Here is a 21,751-nt window from a genome sequence, read left to right as displayed (position 1 = left end):
TGGTGACTATGAAGATTAAACCAGAGATTTATGTTAATGCAAAGGATTAAAAGAATTTTAATAACACTTATAAAGATGCAAATGTTCGCCTGAATTTTATCTTTTTGCAGATGAACGTGCCATAAGGGAAATATTGAAGGGAGAGAACACATCCTCACTCCAAATTGCAACATCTGGTTTAATACTGCTCTCACATGGTCATTAAGTATTAGTTGTTTTCACCAGTGTGTTTATGAACAGTGTAAGTATGATTAGACTTTTTCTCCCTAACTAACTTAAGAATATCAGGAAACAGTGATCAATATCCACCTTCAAACACATAGGGCCTGTGTATGGCATCATGCCTTGCACATTTCAACAAACTCTAGATATTATTCAGTGTATTTTTTCTTGCTACTCCATCACTTTCAGACTTATTTTCTGATCAGTAAAGAACTTGAAATACTGGCTGTACTTTTTTTGCCAGCTGTGTTTCCCTCACACTGTCCCCAAGTGCAAACACAGGCCACACCAGCCTGGAAAACTCTGTGCTTTATTTGGGGCCCTGACATATTATACATATATATACATACATTTAATATGGAGAAATTATAGAAAAAAGTATGGTTTGAAAAAGGAGGCAATTAAGGTGAAGGTGTAAACATCTGTTTATATTCTGGTTTGGGTTTTTCCCTGCTCTTCAACCAATTGTTTGCTAACAGGTAAGTATATATAAACAGATGCCACCTGGATTTGTCACACAATTCAACTGATATGAACGTGGAAATATCCAGGCTCTCAAATTAATATAAATCTTCAAAAGGTTTTGAGTAGTTGAACATCAAGTAATCCATATAGTAAAAGTCATAGCTTTGTTGTCGTTGAGAAGGAGAAAGCTGTGCAAAATACTGTTGTGTAATTTTAGTGGTAGTTCTTTCTTCATTGGAGTGACGATCTTTAAACTTGGGGAAAGTTAAATTTTGTGGAGCTCCTATTAAGTGCAAGAAAAAGTTTGCATCTTCTTCCATACTTTCAAATTTCCCAACGAAGTCGTAGTCTATTAAACACGGGCTGCAAAGCCTATTGACATGATCCCAGTGTATATCCATACCCACAGGCCTGTGCACATCCAGGAGATATTGAATGAACTCTTTAAACTTGACTCCAGAGCCTGTCCTTAATGCTTCTTTGGTGGCATTGACCCGGTATCTGGAGATGATGGCTTTCCCAAACACCGGGTGGTAGTAGTTGTTTGGATGTTCAAACTTGTCCCGAAACGCAGATACCAGCTTTTCAAAAGGCTCACGAATAAACAGCATCTTTGTGTAAGTGTTGAGCCTGTGATAAATTCCCTTGTGGTCAAACCCATCCAGCCGTTTCAGGTAGTTCCCGTAGTGCACCGTGTTGTGCTGGATGTCCTTGGTGGAGGAGGCCAGCCCGTTCAGCACCATCAGCACCCGCTTCCAGTTAGAGCAGCCGGCTTTTGGTACTTCACAGTATAAAACTCTGTACTTGTCTTCTACAAATATTCTAGACACATGATAAGGAGTGATTATTCTTCTGTTATTACTCTTGTATTTTGAACAAGTTTCCCTCATAATCCGCTTCCTTTCTCCCTGGATCTGATAGAGACTTTTCCACTTGCTGTTGTTTCTATCCTCGTATTTAAGTGTGGGCAGGTTGAGAATGGAGCTGTTCATGGAAATCAGAATTGGGCTCTTTTTAATTATAAACCTCCTTCTGCGTTTATGGAGCTTGATGGAATTAATTTCTTCACCTTTCTGTTGATCTTTCATAGCAAACATGACGGTGCTCTGCCTTCTGTCGGTGCTTTGAAGCTTGGTGGGCACACTTTCAGATGGCTCTAATGAATTGCTCTGCTTAACTGTGGCTGCTCTGTCTGCTGTATTATTTCTTAATCTTCTGTCCTGGTTATTGCTGGAGACACAGTCCTGTTGAGGAAAAATAGATTAAAGATATTAGGAAATGACAGATTGTCACTATTTACAGTTTGCACCACTTCATGTGGATCTTTTGTAACTTTTAGAACTGTCCAACAAACCGTGTTGCCACAAGGCCTCAGCACTGCACTGTGGTACAGGCTCTCCTCTTGCAACCTCGTTCTGTGCTTGTGTGAAACTCAAAGGCAGAGATGAACCTGATCTAAATTTCCAGTAAATTCTAGTTCCTATTTGGATTTAACTGTATTACTGTATTTTACGTGGTGTACCAGACCTTGACAGATACTTTTGTCTTAGATTTTGTTGAAAATTCTACAAAAGGGTGTCTGAGTATTTTGAGGACTTGCTTAATTATTCCAGACTGCCCCTGTTGTCACACAAACAGAAGGGTTTTTTTGTTTGTTTGTTTGTTTGGGTTGTGTGTTTCCCACCACCACCACCCCAAGTCAGTAATTTATCTTTGCAGTGAGGACAGTTTGGCACAGAGTGAAGCCCAGCAGGGAAGGGAGGGGGGTTTGTAGAGTTTGTAAGGCGGAGTGAGAAGTGTGGGCAGAGGGAAACAGGAAGGATGGCAGTGAAAACACCGAGGTTTGGCACACAAGAAGTGGATTTGGTGAGAGCAGCATGAGGGGAACCCCAAAGGGAGGCTTGAGGCAGGGAGCAGAGCAATTGAGATGGAAGCAGTAAAAGGTGGGAATGAAGCTGTGTCTGGGATTAAGTCGGCAAAAACTAAGTAAAGCAGGTCTATGGGCAAGGCTTTCTGGGACTTGCTCTTTTCCATTGGGACATCTCCCTGTTTAAAATTTTAAATTTAAATTTTTGATTTTCAGTGTTTCCCCAATAATATTTAAAACTGGCTTAAAAATAATATATTGTGTAAATTTTAAGGTGTACAATTGGGGATTAGAAGGTAACAGATTAAATCTTAATAAATTTTACAAGTGTTTGTTTTCTGAAAAAAACAATGCAATAGGTGACAAACTTGTTCTGTTGTGGAGGTTATATCTTGTCACATTCTTGTTAAAGGGTCAGAGAATAAAAAAAGTCTCAGAAGAGTGATTCAGAATTCATTACAAAAAACATTGGTGACAAACAAAAAAATCAAACTGTATTTTGTAGGTGACTTGCTTATACTGATAATTACTATGCAAAACTTGATGACAACAGATCACAATTAAACACAAGTTTTAGGACACTTGCCGAACTTAAGTTGGATGCTCTGGTAGTGAAGGTGGTGTGTGGACTGGGAAACCAACTGATAATTTGTTATGCAAAACACCATACAGTTGTTGGGAGTTATTGTAGTACTCTTATCTTCAGAGGTTGTTTCTGTAGTCAGAAGTGTGTTTGTAAATACCAGATGTATTTCTAAATATTACCCTTCACAAGCCTGGTTGTAATTCAATCCTATTTACTCTTGACATGGCTGGTATTTAAAAGTTATCAAATTCAGGCTTCCTAGAATTCTGGACCTTTAATGACGCTGCTGATGACCCTGGAGCTGTTGGGAAACTTGAGTGTAACCCTTGATGCAGAAGGTCTGGCTGGGGCTGCAGAGGAGCTGTCAATCCCTCTCAGCGATGTGAGCAGGTGATGGCATCTGGGAACAGCTGGAGCTGCTCCTTCCCACGGTTCTCTCCTGTCCTTTAACTGCGGGCTAAAGACAGCCGCTAGATGGAGGAATTTCACCAGGATTTTTCTTCAGCCTGTTTTTAAGTACCTCTCAAATAATTCATTTGATCAGTGCGATTTCATACAGAGTATTAATATATGCAAAGTTTACAGTATCTTTCAGCAATATCCAGTCTAGGAAAAAACTCATAAAACTGAAGTTGCATAGCTTATCAAATTCCTATTTTAAAAGGAAAATTTGCATTTTCATGGCTAAGCTTTTGATGCATTTTTCCTTTTCAGTGCTTCATCTCCGGTGTAGTGGCCTTATCTGAGCCATCTCTATGTGTACTCCATACTCAGAATATGGGTACAATATTCTTTATGTACTTCTGAAAACTTACTTTTTTTGGTTGCTGGAATCCCATGTTATATTTTATCCCTAAACAAAGAAAGAAAGTAAAGTAATTATTTAGAAATAAAAAACATTAGTTTCTTTTCTTCTAGACTGATAGACCAAGTGTTAATGCAATGACTAATAGAAAATGGTGAATCATAATTAATGTATATTTCATAGTGACAGTAACCCTTGACAGGCCTCCTTATGTATAGATGTCATAAAAATTGTGAAATGGAGTGAAAGACTCTATGACTTTCACCCTTTTACAGATGGGGAAACTGAGATGAACACAAGTGGAACAAAAGTGATTGCTTAACCTCAGTTAAAAGGCCAGTAGCAGAGCAAGAATCATCTGAAGGTTGTGATTCCAGGTTAGAGATCTAAAAAAAAGCTGTCCTTTGTGTATTTACCCAAAGCTATATGACCTCTACCCTGGAACCTTAGATAGGACTGTGCTTAATCACAGTAGCAGCTTGCAGGGGGTACTCTGCTGTAAAGGCAATACACAGTGGTAACTGAGGTCATATTCACACACTTTTGGAGAGGCAAATAATACAGAATCCTATTTTCTCTAATCTTCTGACTTCTACAGTGATATTTACCTGAAAATAGAATAATAAAGGTGTGAAAATCCTAGATGGCAGCTTTGGCTGATGTATAGGGTTTCTTTCATGTCCATAACCTTTGTTAGGTATAACTTAATAGTACAGGAATGGATAATGGAAACACTACTGAATTATGACATTTGTTTGGGGCTTTTCAGCTGCTAGAACTGTTATCACTGTCAATGTTGCTTGAATAACTCAGTTTAATAAGTCTGCATGATGAATCCACAGCCTTTTGGACAAGGACAATTACAGCTAAAGGTCTTGCACAGCATTAAGTGAAAGCTCAGACCCATCAGGTTGATTTTCATAGTACCAAGAAAGCTCTCAGAAACACCTTGCATGATAGTTCACATTGTGACTTACTGCAGTTAAGGTAGCAAGTCCAGCTTAGATGATGAGTCATGCTTTATTTTTGAAATCAGATCTGCAAACTGATAAATATTCACAGTAGAGTCTAAATAAAATTGCTCTGGTTATTTCTATGCTCCAAGAGCTCCTCTTTTGGCTTATGTTTGAGCTTTAACTCCACTTCTGCAGTTAGCAATGAACTCAAGGTTATGTGGAATATTGTGATTCTGTGCCTATTAAGAGTAAAAAGCATGTTATTTTTACTTCATCAGAAATAAGTTCTAGACACCTTACAGAAGGAGTCTTAAGCCTTCTCCTAAGTGCTTCTCAAAAATGTTTTGCTACAAATTAAAGTCAGGAGGTATCTACTAAAGAGCAATAGAGCTTGTCTGTAGCATTTCTGTGTGGCTTCTGGAGACCTGAGGCTGATTCTTCTGCACCTTTAGGCTTTAGGAGATGTTCCTGAGCTGTTGTCCAGCTCCTGATGTGATCAGTTAAAGAACCACATTTATTCTACTGCTGTGTAACGTGTTACAGAGCAAAGCAGGGCAGGAACCTGCTGTCCAAAAATCCCAGCAAAACCTGAGCACCAGAACTTTGAAACAACTGATACCAAAGCATGGGTGATATATTAATACCACAAAAATATTGTATTTGTCAGTAGATGTAACTGCTTCTTTTTTGCTAACCCTAAGGGCTTAATTTTAAGCTATTTGAGCTGCTTGGCCTTTACTCTAAGGCATTAATGCAGCAACTTGGAGTAGTTACTGAACTCATAAGATGAGGAAGACGTGTTCCCTTTCCAAAAGTATTTTCAGCTTTTTACAGTTGAAAACTTAAATAAGTGAGGAAAGACTTTTGGTCACTTATCAAAAAACTGGGGAAGTACTTCAGATGGAATCAGTTATAAATTCTGGAGCATTTGTTGTGTCCAAATTATAATGTAACTTAGGACTGGTTTTCTTCAGTTGTGGTCATTTGTTCTGACTTAAAGCAATCTTTGGTACCTTGTAGCAAACCCACATACTTTGTGTAATTACCTCTTAAACTTGGTGCCACAATTAATAATTATTAATAAAATCCCACAAAAGCGCAAAGAGCAGGTATGAGACCTAACTATTTTGTGGTTAATTATGATTATGTTTTTGTAGTAATGTTTCATAAAGATAATTTATTTGAGAGATTAATATTTTGTGCTGATATGCTTTGCTTTGAAAAATGAAAAATAAATGCTAGGAGGAGAGGAGTAACCATTTTAAAAGATGTTTTTTTGTTTACTGGCTTTAAGATGTAATCAGAACAATAATTCCTGCTTAATATAAATGTTTGGTGAAGCATTTGCCAATCTTTTTGATGTTTTCTGAATTTCTGACATCTGAATTTGGCTTCTGTCTCTCATGACACAGTCTGTCACTTAAGATTTAAATCTACATGATAAAAACCTCTTAAGTGCAGTGATGTCAGAAGTTATATTGCACAGATCTATTATACTAATCAAAATCTAAATTTATTGTTATGTTACACCTCTACTATCCCTATTTTTTACCAGATCTTTGATGTGTTATTGCCAAAAGGGTAATATTTTTGGTCATAAATAAACCACTGGTGTCTGGTACACGCAGTTGAAGGCAGGGATCAATAACTCCTAGGTGCCAGACGTGATGATGCCCAACATCTCACTGGTGCCCAAACACAGAGGGAATAGCAGAGACAGACTCATTCTCTCAATTACAGATTGTTTATGTTGGTTTTCATGGTGTTCTTTTCCACTTGTGTGACCATGATTTTCCAGGCTTCAGCCTGGCCTGTGTTTTATCCAGTCCTACCACACAGTGAAACCCACTGTGAGCTATTCTTCCTTTATTTTCTTTTCCAAATGCTACTAGTAACTCAATAAAATGGCCTTTATCTTCCTTATGTAATACTGTATAGTTTTACCATTCTGCCTTCTCCTCTGTCTCTGCTTCAAGACCTAATTTTGGTTTGCCTCTGGTGTTTTTCTCTGTTTTGATACTCAACTACAGCTGAAGTATTTTTTAATAAAAATGATAACTTCAAGTCTTCATCTGCAACTCATCCCTTAAAGGGCCTCTGTGCACAGAGTGCTCTTGTTTGCTTCATCCAAACAGATTTGTGAAATTTGCTCTGGAACGGCTGTTATGGCATTTCAGGAACATCTGTGTCAAGTGTCCTATCCACATATACCCCAGTCTCTTTTCTCAGAGACAACAATGTGTGCTTAATTGCAGAATGATTAATAGAATAGTACTCAGAATCCTGATAAGCATGAAAAAAATTTAGCTGGAAGAGAATTTTCACAAAAATAGAGGTTAGAAAATTAAGATAGTGGGTTTTTTTGTTGATTTTTTATTTTTTAAATTTAAACTTAGCTCATACAGTATAAAAGGCCTGTCCATATCTGATCCTAACTTACTCTGGTGACCATTTGTTTGTATATTTGAATTGAATTACTCATTAAAGGAATTTAGTTAAAGATTGCTACCACAGTAAATTATTTGGTTTTGCATCTATATGTAAATAGATGTAGTATACATAGCTGGAATAATTTTGAAACATATAAACCTCTAAAATAAAAACATTTTCTACAAAAATTAAGGCCTAATTAGACCAGATTTTTTTAATGTGTGTCTGTTTTAACTCTGTGCTAGAAATCCTTTTTCTAATATAAACTTATAGCTTGATTTGGAAAAATGCCTTCAACAGTTCCATCTAAGCTGCACACAGTATCTCATTTTAGTACAAATGGAATCAATGAGGCCAAGTAAAGAAGGCTTAACAAAGCAGTAGCACATCTTAAATTGTACATCAGGAAAGAAGGAAACCTGTGCAGTGAATCTACATCATCTGATCCCTTTGGGTCCCCAGTGAAGCTGCAAGGATGTGGTGTGGGAAGTGTGAGTGCCTGGGTTAAATGAGCCATGTCCAGCCCTTGCCAGACAGGCTTGGTGGTTCCTCTGCACTGGGGAAACGATGGAATGCTCCTGTGGCTGTTTCCCAGTCTCTAAATTAGCCCTTTGGAGCTCTAAATAGTTAACCATGGCTCTTTGAGTAAAGAGTTTCTTTTTTCCCCCTGTTTTGGAAGACAAGAAGTTTGCTGAGCTGCTGAGGGTTGGGGTTTTTAAGTCTCTTTGAGCTTTCTTTCATGTGTGAGTTCCTTTGTAACTCAGGTAACACATTTGTCCTGAATTCTCAGCTTTTTGTATAATCCTACCATTGTCAAGCATACAATTTCTAATAGTTTAAAAGCAATCTATTTGAAGAATTTTGAACTCTGACTGATGGCTTATTCTTAAGCAGTTGTTGTGGTGAAGTAGGAGACTTCCCAAAAAGAGATCCTCATTTTCCCCTCTCCTGTTCTAGTACAACACACCATTACTTTCCATCGTTCTTGTGCTTTTCTGTCCAAGTCAGCTTCAGAGATGCAGACATTGGATCTGAGTGAAACTGTGGCTGTCATTTCTAAAGCAGGCAAATGTGGGCTCCCTCCATCCCACAGCAGCATGCAGTGCAGCCTTGTGCTGCTGCATTTGTGTCAGGGGTACTTAGGATGGTAGCAGCTTGTGTGCACTTCAGTTGATTAAAACACGATTACTCTGGCTTTTTGTAACTGAAATGACTTTCCATCTTGATGAAGCAAGGGAGTCTCTGGACAGAAGTACTGTATGCAGGGAAAGCAATGCAATTCTGAAGGGCATAGCCTGGAAATAATTAAAAACATTCAGTTCATCCATCAGTTTGAAGAAGAAAAAATTACAAATTGGGGAGCCAGAGCAGAGATCAGTACACACATTAAGTGACTTTTAATATTTGCCTCTTGAGGACTTTCAAACTGTCAAAGAAGTTTGTATTCCCAGTTGATTTGTGGTGCTGATCTCGTATGCTGGAACCAGCAAATCTGCACAAAGCTGTTCTGAAGCAGTCCTGAGTCACAGCTGCTGCCATGGTGTCACTGCTTCCCTCCTGATCCCTCATGAACTCCCTCACGGATAAGGTGCTGTGTCTGTCTTGGCAGATTACTTTAGGCCACCCTTGCAAATTTTTTTATTCATGTGTGGGAGTCAGCCTGGCTGGGGCACAGGGCCAGCCAGATTTCACCCCTGGTAAGCCAAGCCTCCATTTTAAACCCTGGGGGACATTTGTTAAGTCGGTAAACCTGAATCCTGCTCCCAAGATCCCTTGAAGCTGATACGTGAATTAACCCAAGTTCTGGTCCCCTGTTGGTTAGTTATGTTCCTTTTATAGTCATGATTCCCAAATGTTCTCCCCTTAAGGTTATATATTGTTGCAAACTCCTTTGTTCTCATTTTTGCTTGGTCACCCCCACTGAGCTCCCCCAGGTTATGGTTGGTAGGCTTTTGGGCATCGTTCCTATTTTCTTTAATTCTTTATTAAAGTGTTTTTTCCTGGTGCCAGCCATTGCTCCCACTCCTATTTATTTTTGCCATCCTCTGCCCTGAAGTCAGGGGACCAAAAGGTTTGTCACAGCCACCCTCACTGTGACATTCATCGAGGTGAAAGCAGGACAGAAGCAGAAACAGAAATGGTAGCATTTTAATGGAATACATTCCTTTTGAATCAAAACCCAAATAAAGTGTTGCTTTGTCATTCTGGTGAGTCCCACTACCTAAACAGCTGACATTGGTAGCTGAGTATTGTCTGGATCTGTGTGTTAACTTTTGTCCAGAAAATTATAAATTCACATTCAGAGTTTGCAATGGGGCTGTTAACTGTCCTCTACTCTGCTGTGGAGATTGGAAGTTGACTGAGGAAAAGATTCTTCTTTTATTAACTGGGATTTGGAAACCCTGATACTTCTTTGACTTGCAACATACTAATAGAACAGGTATATGAACTCTGAGAAAAACACATATTATTGTGTTTTTTTCAGAATGATCTTATATTTTAATATAAACTGAATCCATCATCTTGACAAAATAATGATGCAAATTAGGCTTGCTCTGTTTCCATGATACCCAATAAAGGGGCATGGCACATTTATATGGGGGGCTTAATCAAAAGAATAGGAGGAGCTGTTTGTGAATTTATTATGAGAAAGGTACAACTACTTGTTTACTTTGTCTTCATTGCTATCTGGCCATACTAATTAGAACTTGCTATTTTCTGACTTAATTTATATTCAATAAGAATTCTATAAAGAAAACAGAAAAGTCAAGTCTGTGTTATTGCATTCCCCATTCCTTCTTTGGACCTATCCCTGGGAATACTGTTAATTAACATCATTAGCTTTCAGGCACTGTCAGCAGTTACTTGCAATTTCTACTTAATATCTTTCAGTTATTCTTCATTCTCATATTTCATATTTGCATATTGCCTTAGTAGCATGACTTTGGCAAGGACATTACACTTTTCCAGATTTATTAAAAAGTAAAAGCTAAAGTTTAAAATCTAGCACTGCATTTATATTTAGTAGCCTGTAGAACTATTCAGATAACCAGAGGAATTTCAATGAATTTCAAGCAAGCACTTCATGTAATTTGACTTCATGTAGCTGGTTAGAATAGCTCACCCAGAACCCAGAAATGTTTCAAGACATTGTGCAGGTCAGACACGAAAGCTTCACTGGTCCTTCTTTTGGAGGGGAGACAAAGTAATACAGGTGGAATTTTGGGCTGCTTTCATGTCACTCTGCAGAGATGTTTCTTTGGGAAAGAAAGTGCAAATGGAAAGAGAGAAGGCTGCAGGCAAAATTGAAAAAGTACATCTACACAGACATGCCTCTGAGTGCTGAAGTTCACTGCTTTGATAGATTGACTGCAGATCAAATAGCACAGATGTGTATCCAAATGTTGCATATTATTATGTTACAATCAATTAACTGGAACTGATAGAGTTTCCCTTTCTTCTGTTCTCACAGTTGATTATTGACAAGTCTGCTTAGTACAAGACATCAATATGGAACTTAAAAAAAAAAAAAAGGTTAACACCTGCAACAGCTTCAAAACTTGGTGCATAAAGGGTGATAATTGGACAGACTTTGATTCATGCCCTGTGAGAAAGAAGCAGCTCTTGGGAAGCTCAGAGGATGTATGAGAAAGGGGTCTTGAGCTGACTTTTGTATCAGTAAGACTGAGGGAGAAACAGTTCTCCTCAAAAACTAAGTGCTGATTGTTCCAGGATCCAGGTGACATTAGGTGGTACCTAGGACTTGACCTGAGTTGCAGCCCAGGTAGGAGGAGTCAAAATGCTAGTATTGAGTTTTAGTAAGCTTGATACTTTTTAAATGTACGGGGAAGCCATTTAAAGATGTTCCAAAATTTTCAGAATTCACAATTTCTCTGTCAGTAAAGCGGCAATTTGAAGTTCATTTTTTCTCCTTGGCCATGCAAAGTTCAATGGAAATTGGTAGTGGAACACCTGGAAAGTCTAAAATGGACATGCCTCACTGAGGACACTTAATGCTTCATGTGGTGTGTGCCTGAGAGGTTCAGGAGCTTACAGGACATAAGGCTTGATCTTACCAAGCTTTGTATCACGTGAACACTGAAAGACAATTTAACAGCAGTGGGATTTGGAGGACATTTGCTCTGTTAGCTTCAGCTCACAACTCTTCCCACTAGAAGCTGGATATCCCAGACTCTGATCCATTTGCAGCTTGGTACTGGCACTGGAGGGAAGCTTTTGGTGCCTTTATCCCTGTGCACTTCCCAGCACAGCTCTTGTCTCCATTCTACCCCCGCTTGACTGTGAACACCTCAGAGTAAGGGAGCACAGGGAGCTACAGGAGATAGCTTTCATCTACACACATGGCTCATCTCTTCACTCTCCAGGTCCCTGCTTCTGCCAGGTCACTGCATTTCCTTCCCCTCTGCACAACACTGGACTTGGGATCTGGCTGAGAAGTAAAGGAGATGCTGCAGCAGCGGTGTGGCAGTGCACCTCAGGAACATGGGGGGAGAAAAACAGCTTTCTGTGGGGATTGGTGACTGCTCTGTTCATCTGCACACCTGGCTGAGCTACACTGCTCTTCTAGAGAGGTCACAGCTTCTCAGGCAGGGAGAACAGACAGATGTTCTCCATTTGGTCACTCTTTCCTTGGGATGCAGAAGGTAAAGGGCTCTGGTGTAGTTGCCTCTCTCTGTCAGTCTGAGCTATCAGTGGTACCTGAAGTGAGAACCCATGTGCCATTTCATGGGCACATCTGCATTTTTCATTCACACATATCAGCATTAGCTGGTTTTTTTAGTACCCCAGAGTAGAATGCTGCATCAGCCCAATGAGGGGTTATTTGAATTGAGAGATGGATTGTTTGCATATACCCTGACAGCCCAAATTTGGGATACTGTTACTCTGACAATTGAATCATCTAATTTTGTAAGTTAGTGCATACAAACAGTGAGTAGCCAATTGATTGCTGAATATGGTTAGCTAGGAATGAAACTTTTATTTAGCTGATGAAAGTGTGTGAATGTGTCTGATTTCACTGATAGCTTTTCTATGACAATTGTTCTGAGCATTTCAATGTAAGCATGGTTCACTCAGTACCTTGCATACAGTTCTATATGATCCATTCTCTGTGTTATGCATTGGCTGAAGGATCTCTGACACAACCTGCCCCTCTGTTTCAGCCTCCAGAGGCAGAGCTGTTCCTGGCAGTGAAGCACTTGGTTGTGAGTTTACACAGTAAAATTCAACATAATCACTTGTTTGGCTGCCTCTGCTCTGGTGCTGCTCAAACCCCAGGACTGTAGAAACGTGGGCCACTACAGGCCTTTACTGACCTGGCTGTTTGTTCCACCTGAGATGCAACTCTTTTGCTTCAGACTTCTTTTTGCATGGACTTCTTTTTGAGCTACTTTCTATCTGGTGTTTTTGTTGAGGATGCATACAGGTTGCACTCTATGTGTAAACATTAGAAAATCACATTTGGTGATCTTTTTTGTGGTCTTAGAGTTGATCCATTGGGCAAAAAAAGAAATAAGCCAGTTTTTACTCAAATGACTGAGTTCCCTAAGTTTTATTACTTATTATTCAGAAATAAAATATTTAAAACCTTTGCACTCCAGTATCTGAACACTTGCTACTCTGAGAATTGGAAGCATGGCTTTAAAACTCCCTTTCTTGCAGTATTAGAGCAGCCTCATCTTAAGCAATAGTTATCTATGATTGTATACACTGTCTTTTCAAACATGAAAATTTGGTATTTACTTCAGTGGGTACTGGATCAGCTCCTTCATGAGCAAGCAGCAACACATGATGGATTTTTACAAGTGGTGGTAAACTGCTCTGCTAATCTCTTTACTTGATGCTGCCTCTTCTCACTGTGCTCTAAAACCAGCTGAAAACTACTATGGGCTTGCAAAAAACAAGTTCCTTCCTGTTAAATTTTATTTAAGAAAAAAATATTAGGTAAAATTGTCAGTGACTTTTTTTTACTTCTGCAAGAACTATAATATGATTATAATGTGATTACATGTGTTCAAAAATCCAGAGAGTAAAGTTTTGGTCTCATTTTTAATTTCTTTGTGTCTCTGACTCAAATAAAACTAAAACTATAAGGAACAGGGATGGAAAAGAGCACCACTACTTCACACACTCTCACTTTTTTCCAGTCTTCTCCCTTTGCATAAAAAGGGACAGCATTTACAAAATTGTCATAAATCTCTGTAGGCAAAGATTTAATTACCCAAAAAGTGAAGATGTCAAAAACATAAGGACAAAGAAATACAAATTTTTTGCATCATTCTTTAGAATGCATTTAAATGTCTGTTTCTGTTTCCTCATGCAAATCCAGCTTTGTTGCTTTTTACCCCTTTTTGATTTTCTTTTTCATCTGAAGGCAAAAAAGGCCTTCTGGCAGGAATTGGATTTATGCTTTTTATGCAATCTCAGATTCTCTTTTCAAAGATGCTCTAAACTTTCTTTGTGGAGCTGAAATGAACTAAAACTTGCAGAGGCACATCACGTGCCATTTCAGATGGCTTTTCTATACTTTTTGCTATTCAGAACATAAAGATTCCACTTACTTTGAGAAAATGCATAGCAGCATGGCCTCAAATCCCTTCCCATAACTTCTTGTGCATTTGATTTGCTTGCACAATAATGAAATTCTTCAGGGCATATTCCTCAGAGATTCCCTCAAGCCAATTTTACCCAGAGGAACTTGAGAAATGTACATTTTCACCTGTATGCTTTGTATGAGGTGCAGGGCTGGTAATCTTATGAGAATATGTTATGTTAATAAAATGAAATAATTAAAATTATAGTAAGCTTGATCTGGTCTCAATCTCGTACCTCTTAAACAGAGCTATGGGTTCAAATTTTACTTGTAAACAAATGAGATTCCAGCCTCTTACTTGACATAATTTTCCTTTTTTTCCCCATTAAGGAATTTGGAAATTGCCAATCTGTGGACAGCAAGTGCTGGAAGAAGCAATGTGAATGATTTCCTTGGTGGCTGTCAGACACTTCAGGCCAGGCTTTCAAACTACATTTGTAATAAAAGAAATACACTGTGGCAAAGATAGGCAGTGTGGTCCTTAGCAAGCTTGTCTCTTGCTGGTGTGCTGAACCCAGCTGCCAGCCTAGTGCTGCTGGATTAGCTTGGGAGCTTGCTGGAAGACTGAATGATTCATTGCAGGCTTTATTTTTACAGAGAAGCTGTAATATCCTAAAAGTTTAGATACAGAACCTCTGGTATGAAGTCTGGATCTATTTTTGCAACACTGCATGCTCAAGAGGTTTTTTCTGTAGTGCCTAATTTTGTATTTTATAATGGTGTGTTTTAATAAAAACCCATTTTGTCAAATCACAAGTCAGCAGATATTGTCTTGAAGAGAATTAATGGAAGAAAAATCCTGAAGTAATCTACTGTTAGTAAATGGCTGTGTATGGGTCAGGCAATTTCAGAGGTTGTTACTGTGCTCATTTTGGCTGGGATAGAATCAATTTTCTCTGAGGTAGCTACTCTGGGGCTGCATTTTGCATTTGTGCTGGAATCAGTGTGGAAATACAGGGATGTTTTTGTTACTGCTGGGCAGGGCTTACACAGAGTCAGGGCCTTTGCTGTGATGGAGGAGGGAGTGCACAAGAATTGGGGAGGGGACACAGCTGGCCCCAGGTGACCCAGGTATTCCATAGTGAGTGGCATTCCATTGTGCTCAGCGTGTGTAGCTGTGGGAACAGGAGGAAGAGGGGGATGATGGACTGATGGCATTTTCCTGCCCAAGCAACCTCTAACACCTGATGGGGCCCTGCTGAACTTTGGGCTGCCCATGGGAAGCAGGGAATGAAATCCTTGCTTTGCTCTGCTTTGCTTGTGTGCATGGCCTTGGCTTTGCCTGTGTCTTGGGTGAAGGCAGTTTAAGAGCTAGACACTCTGCAATGAGCTGCCTTCCCTTATAGTTTCAACTGATCCCTTCCCAGCAATAAGGAGAAATGAAATGCAAATATCTCTATTTGGTATTTTGTGTTCGTATTTTGCCCTGTGGCTCAGGCACACACATCACCACAACTCTCCTGGAGCACGCCAGGACCGAGAAACACCCCTGGAAAAAAACAACAGGGAACCAAAAGGGAAGGCTTCACCAGGCTGCCTCAGCTCTGTGCTGAGAGCCCAAGAGTCAGGAAAAGAGGCAGGAAAAGCCCAAGAGGCAGGAAAAGCCAAATGACTCTGCCTGAGTCCAAGTCCACGAGGCCAGAGAGGATCTGCTCAAGAGACCTCCAACTTTTTAAAGGTCCCCAGCAACCCCTGACCCCATTTCCAGCCATGGCAATGGGCTTTGGAGACACAGTAATGATTTTGGGCACAGATAGGTGTGGAATACATGAACTTTTTGTGTTACCCCTCACAGCCTGTTAAACTGGCTTTATCTCAACCATGATTTTTCTCACTTCTACCCTTCGGATTCTCTCCCAGCCCCGTGGGAGGGGGGGCAGGGAAACGAGTGAGTGGCTGTGGTGTTTAATTACTGGCTGAGGTTAAAGTTATGGCAGTTAATTAATGTAGTCAATATCACTTTGTGTTTTGCTGATTATATTTTAAGTGGGCTTAATTTTCAAGAGTTTGCAGCATGGGAGGTTTCAGAGCCCATGGAACATAAAGTTATGGGCTTGGCAGGCTTGGCTTGTTCTGGGGGCTTGGGTTAGTCACTGGCTGTGTGTCTCCTTGGCTATAAAATAGGCTGTGCCCTCAGAGGAGTGCAGTGCCTGTAAGCTGATCAAGCAAGAACAGGAGTGGTTAGTGCCCTGCAAACATCCTAAGGGTGCTCTCCTTAACTTAAAAAATTGCTGAGAATTAAATTGATGACCACAAGTGGTACTTTTGAAAAAAATTACTTTTTTTTTTTTTACCTAACTTCTGCCCAAAAGGTTTTCCTGTCATGTTTTGTGTCACCTTACTTGTCTTGGAATGTTTTCCAAGTTCTGCTTGTGTTTCTGTGTTAACACTGATGGACATGCTGCTGACACAAACATTTTCCCAGTGCCCTTACTGTGCATGCTCCTTAGACAGGCTAGATCTTCAGATATCATTTTCCAATTGTTTGGTCTCACATTCTATATCACCTATAGTGCCACAGTGGAATAACTGATGTAGATAATAGAAATGTTCCTTGAGAAACTTACATTTGTGTATGTGAACCACTTCAATGACTTTTAGTGCAGGGCTTGTAAGTCTTATTTGGTTCTGTAGAGTGTTTCAGATGTGGATAGGATATGTGACTGTTATATAGAGGTAGCTTCACTGTTTTTATTTTTTAAATACTACTTTCTGGTCAAAATCTCAAAATCTGCATAACCAACACTCTGTAAAATATTTTAATTATTTTAAAATATGATTTCACCTTTGTCAGTAAAATAATGCAAAGAAATCCCTGCCTGTTATGTTAAGTTTACAGAGATCTAAAACCAGCTGTGGTATCTTTGCTCAAACCATCTCCTCTCAGAGTCCTCCAAAAGGAACGAGTCTGTTTTACTGCTTTGCACAAATTCTCCCTTGTTCTCAGGGTTCTCTTTCTTCTCTGTCAACACCCTCAAGGCATCACAGTAGCCAAAATGAATGTATGCAAACATCTTAAGAGAAGTGCCTATTAGGATTTCTAATGTTTTGAATGTTTTTTTCTGCCTTCCCTTAACTGTATGTGGCTTTGTTTAAGGAATAAACTTACAAATAATTAGAAATCCAGACAGGGATTTCTTGTGCCTTAAATCTACACAGGGACTGAGGAACCCTGATTCACTTATTATTGAATTAGACAATTATTGAATACTAAAATAAAGTAATATAAAAATGCTGGGCCAGGTGAAGAATACCATTTGTTTCCATTGTATTTAATTATATTTTTCTGTATTTAATGTCTCCTTTAATCAAATAAATGTCCATATATTCATGACATGTAAAATGCTACTACTAGTTCAAAACTATTAAATAAGGACTTCATCCTTCTATACAGCACCTTCATTGAAATTGAGAGACATAATAATGAACACATTTTATCCTATACTTTTATAAGAATACTGCTGATTTCATTCCAAGTAAATGTTATGTTAAATTCACTAAAAGTCTCTTTAGTGTTTTAGAGAGTAAGTTACAGCACTAAGAACTCAAATCTTGTTAAATATAATTTAATATGAAAAAGCAGAAAATGGTTTAGTAAATTTTTAGTGTCCACATTCAGAGGTTAAGTACACTTATGGCAAAAAAACAACATGGAAATAATAATATTTTTCTTCCTCTTTTCTATAGCAGAAGCTGTTTTGTTCAATGTACGTGAAAAACTTCAGGTTTGAGATTTCATATTTAAAAAATGTATTCTTCTAGAACCTCATGCAGCTCCTAGCTGGGTTCTGCACTGAAAGCTGGGGCAGACAGGTTTTCTGTGGCTCAGTCAGCTCGTGCAGCACCCGTCTCTCACCGAGTTACAGTGAACACACCAAGCTGCACGGACATGAAGATGTCAGGCTCGTAGCCCTTGTGCTCATGGGCCATTAGCTTTCCATTGATCTTTACAAGAATCGTTTTGGCTGGAAACATCCTTTGCAATCACCGAGTCCAACCATTAACCCAGCACCCCCCAGCCACTCTTTAACTCCCTGGCTTTTAAATACCTCCTGTAACTTTGCAAGCCTATAACTCTTTTAAAAAGCGTGTCACCAGATAGATATTGAAAGGAAAATCCTGATCATGGCTCTACAAAACCAATAAAACTGCCTTTATGAGCTTTTATGAAATTTTTTATTGCTCAGAGGGTCTCAGTTTCAGCAGGCAGTGAACCACATTTAGAAAGTAAAACCTGTTTCTCACAGGCATCTCTAGCATTGCCTCTGCACTTACAGCACTCCAGTGCTGTGAACATACCTATTTTCTTGTCTAAATTTCTGCACAGTAAAGTCAAAATACAAAATGTTTAACATATGTACCTCCTCTTAGAGTTGCTAGCAAGTAAAGAGGTCAGTGATGGCTCCTGGAAAGGGAACAAGATTTTTGTTTTCAGTACTACAGTAGCTAAGACAGAAAACATTAATTTTCATTAATCACTTTGCTATAAATCTCAGTTTAATATCCATTTCAGGTGTTCTAGATAAATCCTTAACCTTTCAGTTGTTCCTTTTTGCAATCCTGTATCACTGATGAATCTTGGCAGTGACAAATTGCACTGTTAGACTCTGCAACTACTTGTATTCATGTTCTTCCTCTATGTCTTTAGAGGGAGGAGAAAGGAACAGGCCAGGGAAGACAGTTTGAATACTGATGCTCAAAAATGGCATCTTTCTTTTCCTCACCTTCCTCAAACTCTGAGCCTGACTGCAAAGAACAGAAGTTTCCCTCTTTAAAAAAAAATAATAAAAACATCAGTATGTTGGATGATAGAAACCCTTTGCTTGTCTTGGTAGGGAGTTAAGCCATGGTAGATATGAATTAGTCATTCACAGCTCTGATCCTCTCAGTGGGTAAATGGGAAGGTTGCTTGATTTCCTCTGAAATTTTTACAGAATTCTCAGGAGGTTCAATAACAAACTTTTACTTGTCACATTTAGAACATTAAGGTAGAATGAGTTACTTGAAAAATTTTAAAGCAACATCCAAAATAAGGTACTTTACAAATTTAAACTGAGCAAACTCAAACTTAGCCAACTTGAATGTATCCATGCACAACAAGGCACTCACTAAGGCATTGACTGGAATTTCTAGTCTGGTTTATAATATATTCTGAGAAGGAGAAGTTAGGAAAAGAAAGAGAGAAAGAAAGAGATAGAAAGGAGAGGAGTAGAAACATCACCATTTGTGGATGCAGTGACAAAGTTTGACTGGTGCAATTTCAGTGTCCAGTTGTTGAAGTGGAGGTGAAAGCAGCCAAAGTCTTGATCCATTGGGGGTGGGGGAAGCCCATGAAACACAAAGTTCCCTGTGTTGATACAGGTTCAGGTGTGGGTGAAGGGCCAGGTACCTCCCCTGGGGGAGTTTAACACTGTCTGATGTCACACTGTGGATCCTGATGCACTCTGGGGGGCTCTGATGTTTCATGACCCTTTCTGAGATGTGGCCCTGCCTGTCCCGGCAGTGCAGGTGAGCCAGGTACAGCCCCTGGGAAGGGATGAAAACCTCCAGCCTTCCCCAGGGGGGTTTCCAGAGCTGAGCCAGCTGTGAAAGGGAGGGCATTGCCCCGGTGCAAGCCCTGTCCCCCCTGGCAGCATCTGCTTCTGCTCTGCCCCTTCCCCTCCCTGGCTCCCAGGCTGGCTCATCCCCTCCAGGGCTGGCTGCTCACCCCCTGCCCTGGGCGCTCCCTGGGCCCGTGGCCAGCAAAGCCCCGCTGCTCTTGCCAATGGCCACCACTTTGAGCCATTAACCAGGGACATTTCGGACCCTCACAGCCTTCCAGGTCACTTAGCTCCACCAACAAAGCATGTCACATTCTGAAATTGGTAGGTTGTTTCCTCAGGAAGGAGCTGCCACATGTCACTGAGATCACTTGCAATGAGTTTTTTGTATTCTTGCAGTAAGTGGTCTGATAACATAGCCAGGACAATGAGAAAGTGATGCACACCTTAGAGCAACCAGAAATTCCAGAAATCTGCTCCTTTTTTTGCCACATAGGTCTGTGACCTTTAAAAGAAACTGACAATTGTCCTACTGGAGAGAGAACAATCCTCACTGTGAGAGTTAACAGATGTTATATAAATAGTTTATTTGAGTTGGACTCTGAAGCTTTTGGGTCTGCCCCAACTTTACCACCACCTGATGGGAAGACTGGCAGACAGGCATAATAACAATTCAACTTTATGAATAATGTTATTCCAGGTGACAAGGTGCAAATGTACAGGTAATTAAACAACAAAATCCCCTTCCAAAGGAGAAAATAAAAAACTGTACTACTTTTTTTTAGTTTAGATCCAGGTCAAAACAGAATTTTGATTCAAGCTTAGAGTGTAAGTTTTCATTAAATGAAAACACCAGATTTATTTAAGAAATTCTTATTTTAGGAATATTCAGTTTCTCTTATAATGGTATTTTCTGGAATATATTTTTTATGACTTTCAGAAGTATCAATATGTTTAAAAAACCTCAAATCAACCAATCCACCCACTCAGCCTACTAATGCAATATGAAATATGTCAACTAACATGTCAACTCCTATGTATTGTAAAAATTTTGTAGCTAACAATATTATTAAACTGTCACGAAAGAGCATGAAACTCTTAGATATAAATATATTTTGAATGATATCTGATAGGAAAACTTTTGTTTGGGATAATCTGAAAAAAATCTGAGTTTAATGTTAAAAATCTCCTTGTCCCTTGTCTGCAGGTGAGGAGCTGTGCTGGTGAGATCTGAGCCAGCTGAGCCCAGGCAGGGCTGCAGGAGCTGGGGACAGGGCACAGAGCTGTCCCCTGCCACAGCCAGGGCTCTCACCTGCAGGAGACCAGCACAGAGAAACCTGGAAACTCTTGGAAACTGCAGAACCCAGGAGGTTTTGGAATGGATGTGAAAGTCATGCAAGAAAAAGGTATCATGGGCCAGGCTCCTGAAGGGAAACCTGTCTGCAGCTGCAGGCGTGCTTGGAGGAGCTGAGCCCATTCCCTGCCTTCAAAACCTGGCTCAGCCCCCAAAGTTCCATGCTACAACCAGCTCACTCTTGTTTCAGGTTATTGGTTTAGTGGGGATAATCTTTCTTAACAAGCTCTCAAGGGGGCCACAGAACTGTATTAATATTAAGCAAAGAGCTTGGGAATTCCCCATCACGATGTGGAATATAACACTAAACATAATGTTTTAATAGAATGGTTTTATTTGTCACAAAAAACGATTAATTCTGCAATGTTTCTGAACAACTGCAATGTTTTTTGTGCTATTTGTTAATATATTTAGATTAGATGCTCAAGTGAAAGCCTAAACACTCTGTCATCTTCAGACATACTCATGCAATTAGAGTGCAGCTTATGTTATTGTTTTATAATTCAAGGCTTGTGGAGTAATAAATTAAGAAACTCATTAAATTTTCAATTCATTAATAGAAAAAATTAACTGATTAAATTCTTTGGTAAGGCCTAATAACAAAACAATGGAAATAACATCTATTTATTTTTTTCTATTTTTGTCAAATCTTGCCCAGATAACCTCTACCTTCAATATAGGAAAAATAAAGTAATAGGAACATAAACTGTAAAACATACTCTCTCTTACCTGGAGTTTAACCTTAATTCCCTTTGTCACATTTTAAAGAATTTCTGAACAAATTCCATGACTACAAGCCTTCCCCATAAATAGCTGCAGGCCTCTCAGCAGCTTTGTGCTCTGAGCTTGGCACTGCTTTGTTCTACCAGCATTGTCAAATAAAGACTGATAGCACTATTTTTATTTGGCAATG

The 21,751-nt window shown here is 39.4% G+C and overlaps 1 protein-coding gene across 3 annotated transcripts in view; it reads right to left on the bottom strand.

Moving 5' to 3' along the window:
* Nucleotides 1–618: 618 nt before the first annotated feature.
* The window catches only part of CHST8 (carbohydrate sulfotransferase 8), a 176,155-nt gene continuing 155,022 nt past the window's right edge, over nucleotides 619–21,751 (bottom strand). For all 3 annotated transcript variants that reach the window (XM_088062294.1, XM_088062295.1, XM_088062296.1), the window contains exons 3-4: nucleotides 3,956–3,993; nucleotides 619–1,931 (exon numbers count right to left, since the gene is read on the bottom strand). In XM_088062294.1, coding sequence (XP_087918420.1) covers nucleotides 783–1,931; nucleotides 3,956–3,993 — 1,187 coding nt within the window. In that variant the 3' untranslated portion in view covers nucleotides 619–782. The remainder of the gene's footprint in view (nucleotides 1,932–3,955; nucleotides 3,994–21,751) is intronic.

Source organism: Pseudopodoces humilis, chromosome 14 (genome assembly GCF_049639895.1).
Source record: "Pseudopodoces humilis isolate 2021_Gansu_Grassland_sample_001 chromosome 14, ASM4963989v1, whole genome shotgun sequence".
NCBI classification, from domain to species: Eukaryota; Metazoa; Chordata; class Aves; order Passeriformes; family Paridae; genus Pseudopodoces; species Pseudopodoces humilis.
Note: the sequence above shows the minus strand (reverse complement) of the source record. Positions and strands in the feature narration are given on the sequence as shown.